The 24,561-nt window shown below is 42.8% G+C and overlaps 1 protein-coding gene across 1 annotated transcript in view; it reads left to right on the forward strand.

Annotated features, from left to right (window-relative positions):
• Positions 1-5,229: 5,229 nt before the first annotated feature.
• The window catches only part of atp1a2a (ATPase Na+/K+ transporting subunit alpha 2a), a 213,653-nt gene continuing 194,321 nt past the window's right edge, over positions 5,230-24,561 (forward strand). Inside the window, exons 1-2 of the mRNA XM_079561009.1 lie at positions 5,230-5,266; positions 12,564-12,644. Coding sequence (XP_079417135.1) covers positions 5,255-5,266; positions 12,564-12,644 — 93 coding nt within the window. The 5' untranslated portion in view covers positions 5,230-5,254. The remainder of the gene's footprint in view (positions 5,267-12,563; positions 12,645-24,561) is intronic.

A 24,561-nucleotide genomic window follows, 5' to 3' on the forward strand; every position in this document is an offset into this window, starting at 1 on the left:
ACTCAAAAAGCAAGACCAGGTGATCAATTTTGCACATTTTATAAAACGTGTAATACATTTAGACTCGTAATCTTTGTAATTTCACATTTAGCATTTTGAGCATTGAGATTAAAACTATCCCCGTCCTCGCTGATTAAAGGTCTTTCCCACTCACAGGTTCCCAAAGCTCACCTGGCAAGAGTCAGATTGATTCTACAGTGCCAGAAACATTAGCACTCATATTAATCTGGGGTCGCTCTGGCTTGGCTTAGTCGCCGCTGATTGGACCAAGAACAGAAAAAAAAATCCATTTTAGTTTTGGAAAGTTTTATGTTTGTTAATTAGTATCTATTTGGGGCACTTTTGGTTTGGTCCCGAACGGTTTAATAGCACAGGCGAGGTCAACCGAAAGCAGGTTCGATATAATTATCCCTCTGATCTTGATTGGAGAAAGTCTTCAAAGTGGTTTCCATAAAAGGAAATAGTAATATGACTTATACACATCCATTGTATTGATTAGTGTAAAAATCTGATGATTTGCATCGTACGAAGGTGACGGTGCAGGTTTTAGTCTATATTTCTCTGTGGCTAATGATGACCAGGCTGTGGTGAATTATAGACCCAGACAAATGTGTACGATCCGATCTTGCTCTAAATGGCCATACCGCCTTTGCTCTGCCCAATCCTGTCAGACCTTGGAAGCTCAGCAGGGAAGGGCCTGGTCGGTACTTGGATGGGAGACCGTTTGGTAACACCAGGAAGCCTGGCGAACGTAGTGTGTGAGTGAGTGGTTGGTGGTGGTCGGAGGGGCCGGTGGCGCAGACTGGTTGCCTCGCTTCCGTCAGTCTACCCCAGGGCAGCTGTGGCTACAATAGTAGCTTACCGCCACCGAGTATGGAGTGAACGAATAGTGCAATGTAAAGCGTCCAGAAAAGCGCTATATAAAACCGATGCATTATTATTATTATTATAAATCCAACCTCAAAAGCTTTGTTTCCAAAAAATCCAAGCATAATCCATAGTCTGGGAAAAGCCCAAAAACGAGCCTTAAATCCAACATAGAAAGCGAAACTGAAACTTACCACTTAAAGAGGGGGTATTATACTTTTTTCAGTCACATAGCACCAGTCTATATCACGCTACAATGATGACCAAACCTTCTGTTGGTCTGTAAATTCAGTAAATTAGAATAACTGCCTTGTATAAAATTGCTCTCTCAAAATGGCTGTAGTGAATGTCTTGAAATAGGCCTCTGTCTCTTTAAGAACCTCTGACCCTTTCCGACACGCCCCCTTCACATGCTGTCTGTGGCATCAGTGAGGAGGGGGTTCTGCTGAGGAGCAGTGGTCGGTTACTCGGCTGGTGACGAAAGCTCGGAGGCGTCTCCAGGAGGTGGGGGCGTTCCTAGGAGGACTCAGGCAAAACTATCCCTAAAATGGCCGCCATCAGAGTTTTTACAGATCACTCAAAAATACGTGAATGTGCCAAGGCAACACTTCAGGCATGTTTTTAATGAGGGAATGACATAATAACATGATGTAAAGCTTGAAAAAGTAGATTTTGCATAACACCCCCCCTTTAATGAGCACATGGCTGCTTAGAGCACTCCAGTTTTGTTTTCTATCTTGTTTTGTATTGTGAGCCCAGGAGCAGCTTTGAAAGCATTGCCCGTTTTATTTGGAGACTATAAATACTGTCTAATCAGGCTGGGCTGGCCAATGAACCGAATTTTAATTTACGATAATTGTGTGGTGCGTTTTAATCGAGGAGAATTGGCCAGACCTGTCGCACATTCTGGAAAAAATTATGGACGGTGCAAGGCTGCAGCGCCTGTCAGGTCAATCCCAGGGAAACACTCGGCCCAAACAAACAGGAAGCACAGGACGGCACATGCGGCACCAAGAGGACCTGGTGATTTTGCTGTAAAATCAGCCACAAAGTTGAGCTAACCCGTCTAAAGGGCAAAACAGAAACACGTGAGGAGCCTCAGAGACCAGGACACACACAGGGATGAAGAGTTTACCTTCGAAGAGGAAAACGATCATCGCTATTTGGACCATGTGGATTTGTTTTGATGCTGCAGTGGTGGATTAGCTGGACTTCTAACAGTGAACTGTAAGTTTGATCGTCTTTTTTACTAATAAATATGCGGTTTTGTCATGTCTTATATAATAGAGCTCCACAGTCCCGCCTCCTCTCCGGTCCGGAAGTAAAATTCCCCTTGCTTTGAGACCGTATTGATTTCGAATAAAGTCTTTAACTCTGTAACTGCGTCATCTTGGGCTGAATCCAGCTCTGTGGTTATAAAGCGACCGCAAAGTCAGATGCAGGGGAAAAAAGCACGTATGAGATCCATCTAGTTTACGAAAAAATACAGTTTAACTTCGTCCTAGAACTACAGGATGCTCGGGAGTCCCATGATCTACTACGAGGCTTTTGATTGGTGGAGCTTCATGTTCCCACAAGTGTTTATTGTAATGTAGACAACATATTATAAATAATGTATTAAAACATAATGGGGGCAGATAGTTGACGTTTTATCCATATATAACACTGATAGTAAGAAAAACGTCAGATGGATCAAAAAACTGTTCCCAACGATCCAATTAAACGAACCAGATCATTTTTATTCCATTAGCAGGATTCAGATTGTTTAATAGTGAAATAATATATAACTTTTGTCTGCAAAGTAAAAGAAACTCGCCGTGTTTGCTGAAAACCTGGTTGCCTTGACCAGCGGGCGCGATGTCGCAATGGTTCTTGGGATACGGAGTTTCTATAGTCAGGAAGTGAATGATGTCACAGCCTTGTACCTTGTTTGTGTGTTGCAGATGTTTGTGTGTTGCAGATGTTTGTGTGTTGCAGATGTTTGTGTGTTGCAGATGTTTGTGTGTTGCAGATGTTTGTGTGTTGCAGATGTTTGTGTGTTGCAGATGTTTGTGTGTTGCAGATGTTTGTGTGTTGCAGATGTTTGTGTGTTGCTTGTCCAGGTGAGGGGGTCACATGGAGAGGCTGTTCTGTGACGCTGGAAGTGTGGAGTTTGTTTTTGCTGCAGTTTTCAGCAGCTTCTGTTTACACGCTCGTCCAGGAAAGACCACATTTATTGTTTTTTTTCTTTTACACCAAAAAAATCGAATCGAAAATAAAGATATGGGGAAAATAATCTAGATTTTTTTTTTTCATTATCGCCCAACCCTACTGCCTAATGATGAACATATAGGCTGTTTTATTTCATTACTTATTATATATTATATTATATTTGCACCGTGATGCACTGAACCGTGGATCCTGCGCCGTGAACCGAACCATGAGAGATGACCCGTTAAACCCCTGTAACGATGCTTCCAATAGTAACACGATTACTGTTAAAATTGTAGTCTGTTGGCCTTGGCAAGTTTTGAATATAAATCACTCCTGCCTCGGAAGCAGACGATTTTCCGTGTGAATGGGATGAACTCTGATTATTTAAATGGGTCCCGCTCTCGCTGCCAGTCCGTTCCTGGACCTTGGCGCCTCTCACCCCCGCACGCCGCCAGCCCCTCAGCTCCCCGTTAAAACCACCGCGCTACAAAGGAAGGGCTGGTTATGAGCGGCTGCGCTACATTTGTCCTGTCAGAGAGTGATTGATGCGTCCGTCTCTGAACACGTGTGCGAGGGCGAACTGAGCAGGTGCTGGAACCTGTGGAAACATCTGTGCTGAGGCGGAGTTACTTACATCGTTTCTCAGGTTTCCTTTAAACTACAAGGAACGACGTTGATTCATGCTTTCTGTGCCAGTACAAAACGAACTGTAGTTATAGAAAATGTCAACTTTATTGCATTGACCATGATCTTATGAGCACATGACTTAACTCCCACCTGAACCGAGCACATTTTCTCCAGTTTGGCTTTACCCCAGTACAAAAGCTTCTAGAAAAAAGGTGTGAAAATAGCAACGAAACTGAGACGAAAACAATGATGGAAATGTGACAAAAAGTGACGAAAAATTGATGAAAAAGTGGCAAAAATGTCACAAGAAATTGACAAAAAATTGACGAAAAAATGACAAAAATGTGATAAAAAATGTGATAAAAAATTGACAAAAAAATTGACGAAAAAATGACAAAAAAAACTTACAAAAATGAGTTGAATACCCAACAAAAAAAATGCTGGAAAAAAAATCTGATGACGTGAGGAAAAAGATCCTCTCGGTTCAGGCGGGAGTTAAGAGGTTAAAGGAATAGGCCACCGTTTTTCCATACTGAGATATGTTCTTACCTTAGCTTTGACGAGTTCTTTAGGACCTGTCTGATCTTCACCCATGCCTTCAGTCACGTAAACACAGCGCAGACGGCGTTAGCATTTAGCCTCTCCCCCTCTCCTCTATAGCTCCAACAGGTGAAGATAGAAGCTACCAAGCTCTTCCACGTTTTCCCTATTTAAATATGGTTACGTGAAGTGTTCCACTACAAAGTATAATTACACAAAATTAAACAATGTGGATTTTCTAAGCGGATAAAAGGGGGAACTATATTGTAAGGCGTAATAATACCAGGAGTAGTTTGGCATCCGCACAGTAAAGTGAAGATTACTGCGCGGATTTCGAACTACTCCTGGTATTATTATTAGAGGGAGAGGCTAAATGCTAACGCCGTCTGCGCTGTGTTTACGTGACTGAAGGCACGGGTGAAGATCAGACAGGTCCTAAAGAACTCGTCAAAGCTAAGGTAAGAACATATCTCAGTGTGTAAAAACGGTGGCCTGTTCCTTTAAACCTTTGGAAACCAGCTTGATTCATTTTAAATTTAAGAAATGAATTGGATTTAGGAGAATGTGGCGAGTAAGAAAATGACGGTACGGCTGTGGAGGCTTTGTCAATAATACTTCAAAATGTGCCTTTTCTTTGATTAAAATGACTCATAAATTTGAATTATTGGGATTTGTGCTGATTTTGAGTATAGGTTTGGAGTCATTTTGCCAAAGGATCAAGATCAATATCGCCTTTGACTTGTGTCTTTGTCGTATTTCAAATCTCCAGGTTAATTTTTTTTCTTTTGAAATGACCGATCCAAATTCCAGAGCAGTAAAGGAGTGATTATTAGGGTCCTATGTTTCTCCCTGTGAGCACATGTGTGGAGTCTGGGACAGTGTTGGTGGGAGGGAGGGTTCTGGGGTGTCCGGCGGCGGGTCAGGTTACCCAGGCCAGGGGGACAGGAGCTGGGGAGAGCAGCCCCCAAAAAAGCCCCCAGTGACTCCCACTATCCATTCCCTGCTGCATCTGACTTCAGCTGGAGCCATGGGTCGAGGGGTAAGCCGCCTTGTTCCAAAAATTAACCTTTGGATTGTGATAATTGTTTATTTTTGAGGTAACGATGTAGAAGCTGCTCGATCCAGACCAAGTGTTAGGACTTGGACTTACACGCTTGTAGAGTTTTTGCTTCTTCATCATTTTCAATTTGAAGTGATGTTGGTTTCGCACAGCAGTGAATCCAAGTAATGCTTTAAATTAAATATTGTATCGACCGTAAATGTGCTCTGTGTGGTTGTTATTGACACTCAGCAGCTGCTTTGCTGCAGCCGGCGCAGAACGTCTCAGCTTTTGGACACTGACTCGCGGCACATGTTTGGAAAGTTACTGCGCTCTCGAAATGCTGAGTCTGACATTTGTGATGGAGGTCAGCCTGAATGTTATCTGAAACTTCTGCTCATGTGTTTCTGAGGAGCATTTTGCAGGGACATAAAGTAATTTGGATAAACAGGGGAAATTCAGAATCAGAATAGTTTTTATGGCCATTGTTTGTAAAACAGGTTCATAAACTAGGATTTTTTCAATAAACATTAAACATAAAAACATTTAACACAGAGTTTAGATAAAAAATAAGCTGTGTTTGTTACAAGTGCTGCTTTCCTCCATTTTAACATTATGTGTTTTTGCAAATAAAAAGATCCCCAAGACCAGAGCATTGGGGTCCAATGATCAAAGGGGCCCCCGACAATAATTAATTCTATTCAAAGGAGGGTGTGATTTTTTACAGCTTAGAAATAAAACAAATGTACCAAATACAGAGGACAGCAGGTCGAAATACAGTTTCAAAGTTATATCCTAGCAATATGTGCAACTGTCCTTTCACATGTTTTTCCATATGCTGTATTCAGTATGTTTTACTGTGTTAAAGACAAGCTTTGGGGGGCCCTGCCTCTGAGGTCCCTCAGAATGTCCTGGACTCCACTTTGGGAAGCAGTGGTGTATTCTTTCATTACTCTGTGACCTCTCAGTGCTGGGTTAATCTGCACAACATGAGACTTATGAGTAATATTAGCTAAAGTCTTGAATATTACAATAACAACATTGTCAAACCATCCTGACAGAGTATGTTCCATTACATTATTGCAGATTTTGATGTTACTTTGTGTTTCCCCAATGATTTTGCGATATATTGTGACCTCTTGTGATATGGTTATTGTGTCATTTATTGCCATAACAATATTTTGAAGGTCTGCATTCAACACATTCACAACTAATGACCTTTAGTGCCTTTAATACATGGTCTCTGGTACAAAGATACACTAAGTATAGAGACGCTAACATGAGGGAGGGGGGTGGGACTAGAACCAGAAGTTATAGATGCGGCTCTGCGAGGTCCAGAGACAGATATTGATTTTAGGTGTGTTGTGCCTTATTTTTTTACAAAGAAAAGGAGATGAAAATATTTATTTATTTCACAATCAATTCAACAACAATGAACAGCCCAGTTTGGAAATCTCAGGAAAATGTCACAAAATCAACATTCACAACAGTTTGTTCGACCAGGGAGTCCTTGTGCAAATATTAAGTGTCCAAATCCGCATGAAAACAGTTTGTCTGAGCGGAAATAAAAAGGGTAAATGTGGGAGACTGGAGGTTTTAGAGAAAATCAATCGATAGGAACAGGCTCTGTTTTTCCATACTGAGATATGTTCTTGCCTGAGCTTAGACGAGCTGATGCATAACTCTCTGGTCTTTATGTGTGCGCTCAGTCATGCAAAAAGACCAGAGATGTTGTTAGCATTTAGCCTCTCCTCCTCTCCTCTATGGGGCCAAACGGGGGTGAAGTTAGACGTGATCAAGCTCTTCCACGTTTTCCCCTATTTAAATACAGTTACGTGAGTAGTTACATGATCCAAGTCCAGTTACACAAAATTAAACATGTCGATTTTCTAAGCATGTAAAAAGGGATCTATATTGTAAGGCGTAATAACACCTTAGGAGCACTTCGTCGTCCACGCAGTAATACATGCGTTTCCAATGACATCAAGCATAGTTCCGGCGGCCATTTTGAATACCGAAATAGGATTATGCAGTATTACAACATGTGACAATATCTCTACTCAGAATGAAAATGAAAGACAACAGATTGACAGTGGCATTTTTATCTTCTCGTAATCAAGAAGAAAACAGTTAAAACACGGCCCCAGAGACGTTTATGTGATAAAACAAATGCAGCACAGACGTAGCAGCTCAGTCTGTGGAGCTACAGCAGGATTTACTAAAGATCTGCTTCACTCTGAAGACTAAACAAACACATCAAAGAGGGAACACAAAACTCTCTCTGTGATTTTTACAGTTTGTCATGTCGACAGAGTCTCAGTCTGAGTCAGTGTTGAAGCTGCTCAAGACATTGGCATGCTACCGGGTAGCATCTGTCAATGGCTTCAACATGGTAAACACGTGTGTGGTTCACATCTATAAACACTGAGGAAATACTACAGTAACAGCTCAGCTCTGACCTCTGTCACATATTGTATCCAAGGCTAGATGTTTGTGGTTCAGGACTTTCTCTTGGAGAGGTCAGAGCTGCGCTGAAGCTAAATGCTAACTGGTAGCATGCTAACGTCACGTCACTCACTGGTTTCTTCACATAAGCGTGCGTCTCTGGGGCCGTGTTTTAACTGTTTCTTATTGAGTGTCAATCAATCAATTGTCTTTCATTCGATATTGTTTCATGTTGTAGTACTGCATAATATACTTCGGTATTCAACATGACCCCCATAACAGGAAAAGTCTCATGACTGAAGGGCATGTATATCTTCACTTTACTGCGCGGACGTCGAAGTAAGGTGTTATTACGCCGTATCTTCTAGTACCCCTTTTACTGTTTTGTTCTTTTCGTAAGACAGAAGGTTTGTTTACCTGCTACTAGTTTCGATCACTTCCTGTGATCTTCCTCAGAAGCGCCACCTGGTGGTGGAGGTGACGTGTCGTAGGCAGCTTACATGGATTGTGCAGACAGTAGTGAGAGCTTACGCCCCCTACTGGCTGACACCTTCTCCAGGACGGCATCCCAGGTGTGGGATAAGGTGTACGCGCCGTTGCCTGGTTCATAGATGTTGGTGCACGTTTCCTGATCTCACCTCCACCACCAGGTGGCGCTTCTGAGGAAGATCACAGGAAGTGATGTAAACTAAACCTTCTGTCTTACTAAAAGAACAAAACTGTAATAGGCTTAACCAAAGAAGACAGTATGAACCTTTTACGTATAGTCACCCTTTTTATCCGCTTAGAAAATCATCACGTTTAGTTTTGTGTGACTAGACTTGGATCGTGTAACTACTCACGTAACCGCATTTAAATAGATAAACGTGGAAGAGCTTGGTCGCTTCTTACTTCACCCCCGTTTGGCCCCATAGACGAGAGGAGGAGAGGCTAATGCTAACAACATCTTTGGTCTTGTTGCGTGACTGAGCACACGGACAAAGACCAGACAGGTACGCATCAACTCGTCTAAGCTCAGGTATGAACATATCTCAGTATGGAAAAAACGGTGGCCTGTTCCTTTAAAGAGTTTAGCTGCAGAGGAAGCACAGGAGGCTTGTGTCGTAGAGGGAGTTCACAGGTAACGTGCCCAAGTGTTTCAGAATTTATGACATTCGTTTGATCATTTTATGTTTGTTACAACTGCACAATTCTTGGTTCTTTAGTTCTTTCACGTTGCTTTGAATCCCTCTTGAAGCTGCGGCACTTGATAACACCCCCCTTTTCAAACCATTACGCTAAATGCAGAGCTGCGTGATTATTCTGACAAGTATTGCCATTGTTTATCGTCTAATATTGTCTTATTTTTCCAGTGTGGGATAAACTGTGCCGTCCTGCCCCCCTCTGTGCGCAGATCTGTTCTCTGCCTGCTTTAATCGACTCATTCTTTTTCAGTGCCGCTTTCTATCGCCTCCTCCGTTCGCCGCTCGTCGTTTATTTCCCGTAATTACGTCATTTTGTTTTTTTTATTCCCCCTCCATCGGGGCCCCTGCGTTTGGCTTTACGGCGGGACAGCCTGGTAATCTTCTGTCGCGCAGTGGAGGCTAAATTGCGGTGCCAGACACACATTCCCAGCCGCCTGTTCTCCAGCGCGCCACATTCTCCGGCGTTTCCCCCCGATTACTTTTGCTTTGTCATTCACTGCAGCACTGTAAAAAGGACGCTCTCGGGAGGGACGGCGACACAAACCAATTATGCGTCTTAACTCACAGAGATGCTTTCCCTTAACACAGATGATTCAGCTTTTCATGGTTCACAAAATGGTCGAGCGCCTCCAAAACAGCTCCAGTCAGAGTTAAAGCAGTACTAAGTAAAAAGTACCTTAATAAATCCTTTCCTTTGTGCCTCTGGGGGTAATACAAGTGTTAATGGGATGATTGGGGGGTCTTTCCTCGTCCCTGCACCGGGTCGGAGTCACCAATACACACTAATGGAATCACGGAGAAGAAGCTAACAGGCTAACGGGCAAAGCTAACTGTGGGCTAGCGCCGCTTAAACAGTATTTACAGCCAAGTTTGAGTGAAAAAAATGATCTTCATTGTGTAGTTGGATGAACAATATCCCTCTGTCCCTTTGTCTTTTCTGTCAGCGTAGTATTTACTCTCACGGACAATTAATGAGGAAAAAAACGTAACATGCTACGACACCTGCAGACTGCAGACAAAACGTATGCAAAAGGTCACGAAAGAGCAGCATGAAAGTAAGGAAAAAAGCGGCAAAAACGCCACAAAAAAACGCTTAAAAATGCTGAGAACATAAACGCTTCCAAAATGTGACAAAAACGCTGCAAAAGAGCGACAAAAACGTGCCGGAAAAGCAACAATAACGCGACAAAACACGACTAAAAAGTGATGAAAAAGAAGAGTGAAAAAGGGACGTTATGTCAAAATTTAACAAAAAGGCAAGACAAAAACATGACTAAAGAGAAGTGAGGGGGCGAGTGAAGCCTGGTAACACTTTGAATTGAGCTGAATTGACACTTTTTTGCAGGAAAGCCTCAAAGTAGGGCTGCAACTATCGATTATTTTTTCAAAAAAGTGTATGACACAAAGCTAAAATGGCGTCACTTGAGGATGTGTTGATGGAGTAAACTTTAAGTAAATGTTTGCTGGAGGCTCTTGGCGCTAATTCTGCTTTCTGATTGGATGAGACACAAACAGATAATCATGTATTTTACAATGTACAAAACACCACATACACTAACTATAAAAACAAAGTAGGTTTTCATAAAAAAAAACTACATTTTCATGTCATTTTTGCTCTATTTGAGTCTGTGTGAACCAGAAAACGATTAATCAATTACTAAAACAGTTGTCGACTATTTCAATAATCGATTAGTCATTGATTAATCGATTAGTCGTTTCAGCCCTAATTCAAAGAACTTTATTTTTCCTGTGAGGGAGCTTCATGTGTGCTCTGGTGCACTCACACATCCAAACCAACTATACAAGTACAAAATATTAAATAATAATGATATAAATGAATGAATTAATACAAATAAAATATTACATTGGTTAGTCAAATAAAAGACTTGGAAGCCCAGGCCATGCTGTTCTCTAATGTCCATTTAAGAGTCTGATAGATGCACAAAAGAAGACATGGCCCATTGGTTTTCAGAATCAGGGACGAGAAGCTACTGCCAGACGGAAGCAGCTGATACTGGAGGTTATGACCTCGGGTCAGGTCGTACGCTTCGTTTCATTCTGTCTGAACACTGACCTCGTGTGGACAAACTTTATTATCGTGACTTCTCATAAACACGACTGAAGCACCGACACAATCATGTGGAAGAGAAGTTTAAACAGACGTGAGGTGGTTTTATTATTTGCTGCCTGATATTGATGTTTGAAAGATAAAGTCGGAGTCATTAATAAACGATAAATAGGAGTCATTTTCTTTGTAACGTGGGTCTGTGGGCGGAGCTCCAGTGGGCGGGGTCTCAGTGGGCGGGGCCTCAGGCACCTGCGCAATCTTTTTACTTCATTCAGTCAGAGCTAATTTTGGCACTATTTGCTGTAGACGGCGCTCCTTGCGTTTCCCTCGCCTGATCAGCTCCACACCTGAGAAAAATATATAAGTAAACATATAAAATGTATTCTGGCCACAGCCACTTTCTCCACATGAATGTGGTTAAATGGGAAATGGGGGAAATACAGCACATTTATTTATCACATTCATCACTATATGGACAAGGAAACCTCCGTTGTTTAGCCCCTCGCCGTTAAAGCTCTGAGACACACAGAGCAGATGACTCGCTTTAAGACACAATAACGACAAAAAGTGCCCAAACACAGCAAAAATAACCTACGAAAACATGACAAAAAAGTTACAATCGGTTTTGTAGGTCTTAGCTTTCAAATGAGGCGTCACACTGGTCTAAGAAGCTGATTTGGGTAAAGCTGAACTGGTGAAAATGTGCTTGGTTAAAGGAATAGGCCACCGTTTTTCCATACTGAGATATGTTCTTACCTTAGCTTTGACGAGTTCTTTAGGACCTGTCTGGTCTTCACCCGTAGCATTTAGCCTCTCCCTCTCTCCTCTATAGCTCCAAAACAGGTCAAGATAGAAGCTACCAAGCTCTTCCACGGTTTCCCTATTTAAATATGGTTACGTGAAGTGTTCCACTACAAAGTATAATTACTCAAAATTAAACAATGTGGATTTTCTAAGCGGATAAAAGGGGGAACTATATTGTAAGGCGTAATAATACCAGGAGTAGTTTGGCATCTGCACAGTAAAGTGAAGTACTGCACGGATTTCAAACTACTATCTTCTATCTTGGCTAAATGCTAACGCCGTCTGTGCTGTGTTTACGTGACTGAAGGCACGGGTGAAGACCAGACAGGTCCTAAAGAACTCGTCAAAGCTAAGGTAAGAACATATCTCAGTATGTAAAAACGGTGGCCTATTCCTTTCAAGGCAGGGGGTAAGAGGTTAAATGTTCAATATCCTTTTCCTTTTTGCAGTGTGCCCCCCCCCCCTCGTCACCCTCCACGTGCCGCTGCGAGGAGACTGACAGCGCCAAATGATTTCCATGATGCGCCATTTCCCCAACTGTTCCCGACACTCGCGCGCCCACTCACAAACAGGCCGCCACAACACGGCTCACGTTTTTTTTTTCAGAGATTGCTTTTTTCCCCCCAATCCGACGCCGTAAAAGCCCCCGCGCGGCCGGGCTCCATTGTGCGGCCGCCTTCTGCTTGTAATAACATGGCAGCGAGCGTGAAAGCGAGCGGCGGCCGGGTGGCGTCCGCTGACAGCCTACAGGCCCCGGCGTATGCTAATGGCCGTGTCTCTCTCTCTCTGCCTCCAGCGCGGCGCCGAAGACGGCAGGAAGGCGAAGAAGAGGAAGAAGGCTCAGGATTTGGAGGAGCTGAAGAAAGAGGTGTCCTTGGTAAGAAACCCCCCCAACACACAACCCCCCCCCCCCCCCCCCAACACCACGAACACACAGGTCATGGTTACGCTTTTGCCAGCTGATGAGTAAGAGTTGTTTTTCTTGTTATTAAAAACCTTTTCAGACGATCAGTGTTTTTGAAAAAATCCCGATTTTTAAGGTCAAGGCTAGAAAACTTCACCAACAGGTTTGCATCCGTGAGGTGTTTTGAGTTCATATTTCCACGGTGTGTTGCAAAAGAAAAATATCATTTCCTTGTTATCCAGAGTGTTGTTGATTTCTGGAGATATATATGTGTTTTTTTAAATTCATGCAGTCCTTATATTTGAAGAGTTTAGTGATGCTAGGCTAGTGCTAAGCTAGTTTCAAGTTCAAGTTTCAAGTTTAATGGTTTTGTATAGCCCAATATCACAACAGAAGTCGCCTCAAAGGGCTGCAACAAACATCAAGGCAATAAAACACAGCAATAAATATGACAATTAAAAGTTCAGGTGAATCCAGGCAAATATAATGTCCAAAGATAGCGATGAGCGGCGTGGATGTCCCCCGTCCTTAGACTCTCCAGTACGGCAAGGAAAAACTCAAAAACCCGGCAGGAGAAAAGAGAAACCTTGGGGAGAACCACAGAAGGAGAGATCCACTCCCATGGACGGACAGGCTATAGAGACCCAGGGCCGAAGGATCCCTCAGCAGACGGGCCAATCACAGACTGTCCAGTCCTCAGATTCCAGAATGCCAGTTCCTCCGTTCACCCAGGTTCCTCCATTCGATCTAGACAGGCACTCCCGAGGGGGGGCAGGAGACACCATGTGAATAGTGATGAACAGACTACAGATAAATTAAGTATTGTATCATGATAAAACAAAGTCTGCAGTAAGAAGAAGAGGATAGCGCTCAGTGGACCGTACTTCCCACAGCAGTGTTTCTCCTGAGGCAGCTTTACTTCGGGCTGTGGGTTAGTGCTTTACCAAACTGACCTGATTATAAGCTAATTCGAAGAGGTACGTTTTGAGCCTAGTCTTAAATATAGGGACTGTGTCTGCTTCTTTAACGTGGGCTGGGAGTTTATTCCACAAAACCGGAGCTTGGTAGCTAAAGGCTCTGCCTCCTACAGTAATTTTGGAGACTCGAGGAATTACTAGTTGCCCTGAGTTTTGAGAGCAGAGAGCTCTGGTTGGCTGATATGGAATGACAGCGTCTTGGAGATAGAGCGGAGCTAAACCCTTTATGGATTTAAATGTGAGGAGCAGGATTTTAAATTTTATTCTAAACTCAACAGGAAGCCAATGGAGAGACTTTAGCACAGGTGTAATGTGTTCTCTTCTCTTTGTCCGGGTTAACAATCTAGCAGCTGCGTTTTGAACTAATTGAAGACTTTTCAGGGAGCTTTTAGGGCACACTGCCAGCAGGCTGTTGCAGTAATCCAGCCTTGAAGAGACAAATGCGTGAATAAGTTTTTCTGCATCGCTCTTAGTTAGGATATTTCGTATTTTAGTAATGTTGCGCAGGTGAAAGAACGCTATTTTACAAGCCTGGTTTATATGTGTTTTAAAAGAGAGGTCTTGGTCAAACAGAACTCCGAGGTTTTTTACTGTTGTGCTCGTTGATATGCTAATATTATCCAGGGAGATGATCTGTTGAGATAAAGACTCTCTCAGTTTTTGAGGGCCTAATATAATAACCTCGGTTTTGTCCGGTTTAAGAAGGAGGTAGTTTCATCCATGTCTTAATGGCTTTTACGCAGGAGCTAAGTGTTTCTAATTTATCTGTCTGACCTGGTTTTATCGATAAATACAGATGTGTGTCGTCCGCATAACAGTGAAAATTTATATTGTAATTTCGGATTATGTTCCCTAATGGAAGAATGTATAGTATAAATAAAATTGGCCCGAGCACTGAACCTTGTGGCACCCCATAGCACACTTTGGAACACGGTGAAGACTTTTGGTTTACATTAACGAATTGTTGCCTGTCAGATAAATAAGATTTAAACCAGGAGAGGGCTGTTCCCCTGATGCCTACGTCACATTCTAACCTCTGCAGGAGAATATTGTGGTCGATTGTGTCAAAGGCTGCGCTAAGGTCTAACAAAACTAGGATTGAAGCTAGTCCGGCGTCAGCTGCTAATAACAGGTCGTTGGTAACTTTGACTAAGGCGGTCTCTGTGCTATGATAACTTCTGTACCCTGACTGAAATTTTTCAAATAAGTTATTGTCCCGTAGGTGACTGCAAAGCTGCTTAGCCACTGCTTTTTCAAGGACTTTTGAGATGAAAGGGAGATTAGATATGGGCCTATAGTTGGCTAAAATGTCAGGATCAAGACTAGGTTTTTTCAAAAGTGGTTTGATAACAGCGTATTTAAAGGACTTTGGCACATAACCGTTTTCTAAAGACGAGTTAATTATTTTCAATATGGTATCTGAGATTTCAGGAGTAATTTCTTTAAGGAGTTTAATTGGAATTGGATCTAGAAGACAAGTTGAAGGTTTTGAGGACATAATGATTGATGATACCTCAGCCTCATCTACAGTTATAAACCTGTCTAAGACTTCAGATGGAGTCAATGACTCAACTAGGTTTAGATCAGGATAAGATGAGGGAAGCTTATCGTTTATTTTATCTCTAATGGTTTTGATTTTATCATTAAAGAATTTAAGGAAGTCATCGCAGCTAAGGGTATTAGGGATTGAAGGTTCTACTGCGCTGTGACTGTTTGTTAGCCGGGCCACAGTACTGAAGAGAAACCTAGGGTTGTTTTTATTTGCTTCAATTAATGAAGAGTAGTAGTTTGTTTTTGCTTTCCTCATGGCTTGCTTATATGCGAGTAGGCATTTGTTCCAATATTTAAGAGATTGTTCAGTGCGCGAATTGCGCCATAACCGCTCTAATTTGCGAGTCTTCCGCTTAAGCGCTCGTGTTTCCGCGTTGTACCAGGGGGCGACACACCTTGGCCGAATTAGTTTCTGTTTCAGTGGAGCCGCAACATTAAGGGCTGTTTTTAACGTGAGCATAACGCTGTCCACAAACTCATCACTATCATTTAAATTAGTAAGCGAGCTATTCTCTGTAATGTTAAAGACTGGTTGGATAATTTCTTTAAATTTTAAAACAGATTTTTCAGATAGTGTCCGTTTTAATTTAATTTTATCCTGTGGATTAGTGTAATCTTCTATTAAGAAATTGAATGTAATTAGGAAATGGTCAGAAAGCGCAGGGTTTTGAGGGAGAACGTTTAGGTTGCTAATTTCAATCCCATATGTTAAAACCAAATCAAGGGTGTGTTTATGACAGTGGGTAGGTTTATTCACATTTTGTGTGAAGCCAACCCCGTCCAGCAGGGCACTAAATGCCCTGCTCAGACTGTCACTCTTATTATCGACGTGGATGTTAAAATCACCCACTATTATAATTTTATTCCAGTCCAGCACTATGCTGGCTAAAAACTCAGAAAATTCTGCTAAGAAGTCTGAGTAGGGGCCCGGAGGCCGATAAATAATTGCTAGTAGTAAAGCTTTTTGATTTTTAAATTTGGGACAGGTGAGAGACAGCGTTAGACTTTCAAATGAATTAAACTTTTGGTCGTTTTTGGGATTTAGAACAAGATTAGAGTGTGATATCGCTGCGACCCCACCACTAGTGCATGTCTATGGTAACTAGTAGCCTGCATTAAAAACAGTCTGACCCCAAGCACAGAGCACCTGAGGCAAATCACTTATAACACCAGACTAACCATATAAATGTCTGTCGACTGAATATTTTTTTGAAATATTTGAGCAGCATCAGCTTCCTGGTTGTAGCTACGCAGCGGCGGAGTGATCTGCTCGGTTACCGGATCTACAGTAGTTTGTTTCTACACGTGGAATTCACAAAAGAGCTTTCTACAAATTAGACATGGCCACGTTTGGAGGACGACCCTATGATTTTGAAGAGGTTTTTTATTGCTGGCTACTAGTTACCATAGACATGCGCTAGCTTAGCACTAGCCTAGCACCACTAAACTCTTCAAATATAAGGATTGCATGAATCAAAAAAGAAAATCCACAACACTCTGGATAACTAGGAAATGAGGCTCTATGTCAAAAATCTGACAGTTGTTTGAATCAACTGCCAATGGTTGAAGCTACATGCTAACCGGTAGCATGCTAACGTCTTGAGCAGCTTAAACACTGACTCTGAGACTCTGTCGACATGACAAACTGTAAAAATCACAGATAGGTTTTCTGTTTTCTCTTTGATGTGTTAATTTACTCTTCAGAGTGAAGCAGATCTTTAGTAAATCCTGCTTTAGCTCGACAGACGGAGCTGCTACGTTTGTGCTGCATTTGTTTTATCACATAAAAGTCTCTGGGGCCGTGATTTTACTGTTTTCTTCTTGAGCAATGATTACGTTTACATAAAAATAACACTGTCAGTCAGTCGTCTTTCATTTTTATCCTGAGTAGAGATATTGTTACATGTTGTAGTACTGCATAATGGTACTTCAGTATAGATACAGACAGGATCGCGTCATAGAAGGGGGCGTGGCTTCGCCGAGGAGGAAAATAGAATCTTCTGGAAAACACAGTTTTTCACTCTTTTTAGACATTCTCTGGTGAAATATGAACTTCTTTATCACATACAAATAAAGTCAAGTCTAAATCGGGTCCATATGGATGTGTATTCACAGCAGATTGTTCAGTAGAAGCGAAAAAGCTAGTTAGCGTAGCGTTAGCATTAGCACAATGCTAACATGTAGCATCACGTTAGCATTCTCCGTTATTTATGTATTTATGGGCTGTTGAAACACTTTGCTCCTCTCCATGTGTTTGTATCTTTAAACTATATTCATAATTCAGCGTTTGTTAAAGTAGTTTTTGAACAATCGGAGAAAGTTTAGATTCTCCAAATTGTTTTCCCCCTTAACTGTTTTCAAACATGACCATATGTGGGCGAGTTCAGAGATGCCGTTTGTATCTATTAAAATGGCGGCCGGAACTATGCGTGATGTTATTGGAAACGCATGTATAAATACAGACGGCATCTCATCATAGAAAGGGGCGTGGCTTCGCCGAGGGGGGGAAATAGACTCTTTAGAGAAACACAATTTTTCACTCTTTTAAGCCATTTTCTGGTGGAACTTATTTATCACGCATAAAGTCAGGTGTAAATCGGGTCCATATGGATATTTTCCCACAGCACTTTGTTCAGTAGAAGTGAAAAAACAGCAGTTGCAGCTCGCGCTAGCTAACCATTAGCATTAGCCCAATGCTAACATGTAGCATCATGTTATCATTCTCCGTTATTTATGTATTTATGGGCTGTTGAACCACTTTGCTCCTCCCCATGTCTTTGTATCTTTATTTAGTCTAAAACTATATTCATAATTCAGCGTTTGTTAAAGTTTTTGAATAATCAGAGAAAGTTTTGATTTTTCTCCAAATGGTTTTCCCCCTTAACTGTTTTCAAACATGACCATATATGGGCGATTCCAGAGATGCCGTCTGTATCTATAATGTACTAAGAGTATTTGTACTCTTATTTGAATAAAAATTAAGTTCTTGTCTCCGCTGTGAGTAAATCTTTAAACAGTAAAAGCTTCATGTGACATAAATAGCCACAGTTTCCGTCTTCACCAAGACTTTTTGTCTTAGTTTCACACAGCGACGACCAACCCCTTCCATTCCCAAACCACTGTATCATTTTATTCAATTCTCTGCCACGTTTCCCGATAAAAGGCCTGTCCCACAAACCCGACGCCGGCCCTGCTGTTGCGGGCGCCTCTCTCTCGCCTGCTGCCCTCTGGCTTCTCCTCTTTGTGCTCAGGCGGATGCTGAATAATTTGTGGGCCACCGGCGTTCGAGAGCTGCACTTTTCCCTTTGAGCCGCTGTCAAACTCCGACGGCGCGGAGCCTGTGGAAACTGGGCCAAGCATCCTCCGCCTCCTCTATCTCCGTCTGAAACCCACCCTCGTCAATTATCAAATCGGACCGCGACTGATTAAAGCGCGAAGGAGCCCTCAGATACTCGCCGGCTCGCCCCGCAGCCGCCTTCGCCGAAAAAAAAGCCAAGAGTGAGAGACCTCCCCACTTTTTGAACCGCACCACTTCTCCCGACGGTAATTTGCTCGGAATTAAATAAAGTAACCCGACGTGAGGCGATCGATGCCGCGCGCAGGAGCCCGGACAACAAAGGCGCGCTTGAACTTGAAAGGTATTAACAGCAGGGGGAAGATGGTAATGACCAGTTAGCTGCGGATGAACGTTTGAGAGAGTCGTACGGGGCTCTTCCTTGAGGCTGTTTCCTTTTAAGTGTCCATTATCTGACTAAATCTGTATCTGCGTCCTCGTCTCTCGCATCAACCGACTTCATGTCGTGTTTCAAGGCGAGAATCTGCTCTTTGGTTTTTCCTCACGGCCGTTGAGTTTCCAGGCAACTCGGATCTCAGGGTATCCGCTCCAGTGCGCTGGCCAATGTCGATGTGTCAGTGTTATGTCCTCGTCAAAAAACAGACCTGGATATTGCTTTTCTGAATATTTAGTCAATCTTCCTCTTCTGCACTCAAGACGCCCACACTCTGATACATGAGGCAAGTTTGTTTGGTTTTCTTCAGTCAAAAGACCAAGGGCCCTTCAATTGTCGACCACAGCAGATGCAGTACTATTATTAGACACAGAAGGCTCATCATTACAAGATCCTACAGCTCTGTTTCCATCCATCCATCCATCCATCCATCCATCCTTCCATCCTTCCATCCATCCATCCATCCTTCCTTCCATCCATCCTTCCATCCATCCATCCTTCCATCCTTCCATCCATCCATCCATCCATCCATCCATCCATCCTTCCATCCTTCCATCCATCCATCCTTCCTCTCTCTCTCTCTCTCTCTCTCTCTCTCTCTCTCTCTCTCTCTCTCTCTCTCTCTCTCTCTCTCTCTCTCTCTCTCTCTCTCTCTCTCTCTCTCTCTCTCTCTCTCTCTCTCTCTCTCTCTCTCTCTCTCACTTTACGACTTTACTTTTAGACTGTGATACCCGTCCCTAAAGCTGGGCTTACTGCGCGATTTTCAGAATCAGAATAGTTTTATTGCCATTGTTTGAGAACAGGTTCACAAGCTTGGAATTTTTCCCGGAACAATTGTGCAACATAAAACGTATAACAGATTTGAGATGAAAATACGCTATTACAACTTTAAAACTATATGGCTGTAAGGGCATGTATAAAGAATATTACAATAAATAAAAAAAATAATAAAAAAATGTAAAATATGATCGGACCCCCTCCTGGAACCGCCACCATAACGTGGTGGAGGGGTTTGAGCTCGAATGATCCTGGAGCTCTGTTGTCGGGGGCTTCGTGCCCCTGGTAGGGTCTCCTAGGGCAAACTGGTCCTAGGAGATGAGTCAGACAGAGAGCGGTTCAGAAGCTCCTTATGAGAGACCAACAGGCCCGGTTAGAATCATGAGGCCGTCCTTCCGTGGACCCACCACCTGCAGGAGGAGCCATAGGGGCTGGTGCAATGTGATTTGGGCAGCTGCAACAGATTCCCCCACGACCCGGAAACAGAAAAGTGGAAGAAAATGGATGGATGGATATGATAGGACAACAACAACAACTTGACTGAGCGGTATTGTATTCACAGATGTGCAGGTGTGTTTATAGCAGCGGATCTAAGTGTGGACAGACATATTGCAATAGAGCAGTGCAAATGGCCGGAACAGGTTATTATGTTCACGAGTGTGACGGCGGTGGGGAAAAAACTGTTCAAGGGGCGGGATCTATGGGTCTTGATGGACGGAAGCCTCCTGCCTGAGGGGAGAGGGGTGAATAGTCCCTGTCCAGGATGAGAAGGGTCAGCCGTGATCCGACCCACACGACTCCGGGTCCTGGACGTGAACAGGACTTGGAGAGATGGAGCTCACAGCCAATGCTACTGAAAGCAGAGTGAACACGGTGAAGCTGGAGGAGGAGGAGACACAGGGCGGACAGAGCGCAGAGAGGTGAGCGAGGGCTGAATCTGCTGAAAACGTCCTGAACAAACCACTGCAGACACAAGAGTCAGCAAAGGTTTTCTGGCTATTGGCGAACATTCCATTTGTTTTGCAAAAGTCAGCCTGGCCAAAGTTATTTCATTGATTTTTGGGTGTTTGAGACTAAGCTGGTTTCCATGGTAACGCAGGTCATGTCACTCGAACAGTGTGAGCGGCTCCATCGTGGCCTCGCTCACTCCCCGTGTGCGATTCCGACGCACAGTGAGAGTTAGTGATGCGCCGTGTGGAATTTCTCACATTTCTGCCTCAATTTGTTATAAAATGTGGTCTGACCTTTAGTAAAATCATAATAATGATTAAACACTGTGTGCTTGAACTAATACTACACAAACATTTACATTTGATCATGTTTTTATTGGCCATAACATGTAAACATTCACAGGAGAGTGTGGAATAAGTGAGTACACCGTCTGAATCTCGCTGAACTGCAGCAGTTTTGTAAAGAGGAAGGGCACGAGTGGAACAGTTTGGGAGGAAAACACATCGTCATGTGGAAAAATGGAGCAGCACCAACATCTAAACCCTGGAGCAGGAGCATCAGGGTGTGGGGTAGGGCTGGGCGATACATCGAATTCATTCAATTATTTCATACTTTGAAAAACAAAGATGTGGAAAATGGCTAAATCGTAAAATCATTCTCCGCCTGACGAGTGCAGATTTAGCTTTAGGACTGTTTTCAAAATGACGCCAGTGGAACCAGAGATCTCTGCTGCTTTATAAAGGCCGCGTGTTGTGTTTTCGTTGTACACGATGGAGTTTTCTTCGCTAAAACAAAGTTCTGCTCTGAGCTGCTGTCGCTGCTGCTGCATTAACTCCGCCCCTTTCCCCTTGAGTCTCCGTGGAGACGGTCGTCAATCACAGCTGAGCTCGAGGATGATCAAACTAAAGGCTTATGAAGAAGTTTTACTTTTGAGAGCAGACAAAGAAGATTTAAAATAGAAATAACATTTTTAATTGGCCTTATTGTATGGGCTAAATAATGAATATTAATATTAATGAGCAGAACTCTGAGCAGTTTCCTTTATATGAAAGATCAGGAGCAGTGTTAATTTTGACAACATATTTAAATTTAGTTTTAGTCTTAGTCTTTTGACGAAAATGTAATTCGATTTTAGTCTAGTTTTAGTCAAAAAAATATCTTAAATTTTAGTCTAGTTTTAGTCGACTAAAATTGCAAGTAAATTTAGTCGACTAAATTTAAGACGAATTTAGTCAACTTTGCATTGATAATATTCATTATAATCATATTTAATCTTGTTCCTCTGCTTCATGGAGCTGCTCCACATGAACAAAGCTCAGAGCTGATCCTTTGGCAGAGAATTTACATGATCTGAGGCTCTTTCAGACGCTCAATAGAAGTTTGGATGATTTTAGTCTCTCCTTTTCATTTTTATTTAGTCTTATTTTAGTCGACTAAAATTTCTGGACATTTTAGTCATAGTTTTAGTCTCATGAGAAACTTTTAATTTAGTTTTAGTCCAATTTTAGTCAGAAAAAATAACACTGATCAGGAGACCTTTTTTAAGTTTGTATCCAATAAAATCAATTAAAATTGTAATTGTCCAAACAGAGATTTTATTTTTACCCATATCGCCCAGCCCTAGTGTGTGGGGCTGTTTTGTTGTCTCAGGACCTGGACAACGTGCTATCATCAATAGAAAAATCCCGATATTTTCCAGAAAGACCTGAGACAGATCCTTCTTTAGTAGTAACTGCTTTCCTATAATTGCAGATTCTACGCTCACAACGGTCAGGATGAATCTTAGACCTTCCTCTTTACAAAACTACTGCAGTTCAGTGAGATTCAGGCGGTGCACTTACTTATTCCTCCCTGTCCTGTGAATGTTTACATGTCGTGGCCAATCAAAATATGATGAAATGTTAAAGTTTGGGTAGTATTAGTTCAAGCAGACACTGTTTCCTCGTTCTTATGACTTCAATAAAGGTCAGACCATATTTTGTGACAAATTGAGGCAGAAATGTAAGACATTCCACACTGTACTCACTTTTTTCCTCCCACTGTATTTTGGAAGTGAGGACTTTTCAAGATACTGGAGGAATATGACAAGTTCACTTTTCTGCTTGGAGTTTGCTGAGTTTTCTCGGTTCACTCCGGTTTCCAGTTTCCCCCCAAGTTCTGGCTCGAGACGCTGCGCTGCGGTCGCCCACCTCCTGACAGGTTTCCCCGAGGTCAAACTCAGAGAGTAAACGTCCGAAAAAGTCTACGAAAACAGAGACAAACATTCAAGCCGGCAGAATAAAAATATGCTGATAACATCTCTCACATGGATGGCTTGGGGCTTTTGCCGGGGCACAGGCCGAGAAGTCCCGTCAAAAGCAGGGCTCCGGTTATTAGCTGCCGTCCTGGCTCGGCCCTGTCCTCTCGGAGTTTATCTGGGCACGCGTCGACATGTTTAAATCACAGCTAACTCGGTCATTTAGCCACGCCGCGGCCCTGTTTTCCGTCCAAATGGTGTGATTATTGCTCATAAAGATCCGCGAGAGCCCGAGGAGACGGCAGCCGGGCCAAGTGACACCGCTACGGCAATCCATCCTAATGCAGCCCGACGCCAGGCCGACAGCGCGGAGGAGGAGCTGCCATGTTCCGGACCATTCAGGCCCTCTGAGGCGTCTGGAGTTTGGCTTTTCAACGACTAAACAGAAGAAATTAATCCTCACGTGAAATCAGAATGACCTGCTCAGACTTTACAAAGCATGTGACAGGTTTTAATGCTTTCAAAAATATTACTTATTAAGATGGATGACAACTGCTTTAAGTAATAATTATCATTTTGTTTCAGTGCAGCAGCAAATTGATGAAGAAAAGTTGTTTTTATTTGAATTTTTAAGCTGCTGAAGTGACAAAGATAAAGGTAAAGTTCATAGACGAACAACAATAAAACACAACTTTATCTAAATCTGCTGCTGAAATAACTTCATTGTGTATGGAGAAAAATATTTGATAATTAATGCCAGAAAAGCATCACAAAAGGAAATCCAGAGTAATATTTCTCTGTGATCAGATGTTTAAATAGAGCCTTGTACTTAGCTCTACTGCAGGTTAAAGCTTTACTAAGTAACTTGTTTACCTTAATAAATCCTTCCCGTAGTCCCTCTGGGGGTAATACAAGTGTTAATGGGATGATTGGAAGGTCTTTCATCTCCCCCTGGTGTTTCTGCCACCGGGTCGGAAGCCCCAATACACACTAGAGGTGGTTTTCCACATGCAGGCGTGTATCAGCTGAATGGCTCTTTCACCCGCTTTGTCGAGCTTTTCCACAACAAAGGCCAGGACCAAACCGGTCTGACCAGGTACAGGTTTTGGGACTGACCTCTGGCTGTGGCAAAAGCGCTGACCCGTGTCTGATGTGACGTGAACAGACTCTGGCCTCTGACGAGAGAGTGGACAGCCCTCACTATTGACACACAGGTCATAGGATTTAATATTTCACAACATCATACGGTTGTTCTAAAAGGGGATTTTGCTGATATTAGCATTTAGCCGCTGTTGGCGCAGCTTTAGCTGGTGTTAGCATAACATTTGCATGTAGCTTACCTTCATAGGTTGTATTTAGCGATTTCTTTTCTGTTTTAATACAGTTTGGCACCTCTGAATGATTCCATAACTCCCACCAGAGGGCAGCATTTGTCCACATTTGTTCTCATCGCAGCTCTAAAACCTTTTAATGACGATCTGTACAGCGTGCTCCTCTGTGGGGGCGCCACCCACAGCAAATGCAGGTGTTTGTGTGGAGGAAACAGTAAGGTCTGCGGGATAGAGCGTGCGCTGTCGGGTCGCACTTTGTGGAACGACGACTTAATAGAATCACAAAGAAGAGGCTAACAGGCTAACGGGCAAAGCTAACTGTGGGCTAGCGGCACTTAA

Source organism: Gobius niger, assembly GCF_951799975.1.
Source record: "Gobius niger genome assembly, chromosome: 8".
Lineage (NCBI taxonomy): Eukaryota > Metazoa > Chordata > Actinopteri > Gobiiformes > Gobiidae > Gobius > Gobius niger.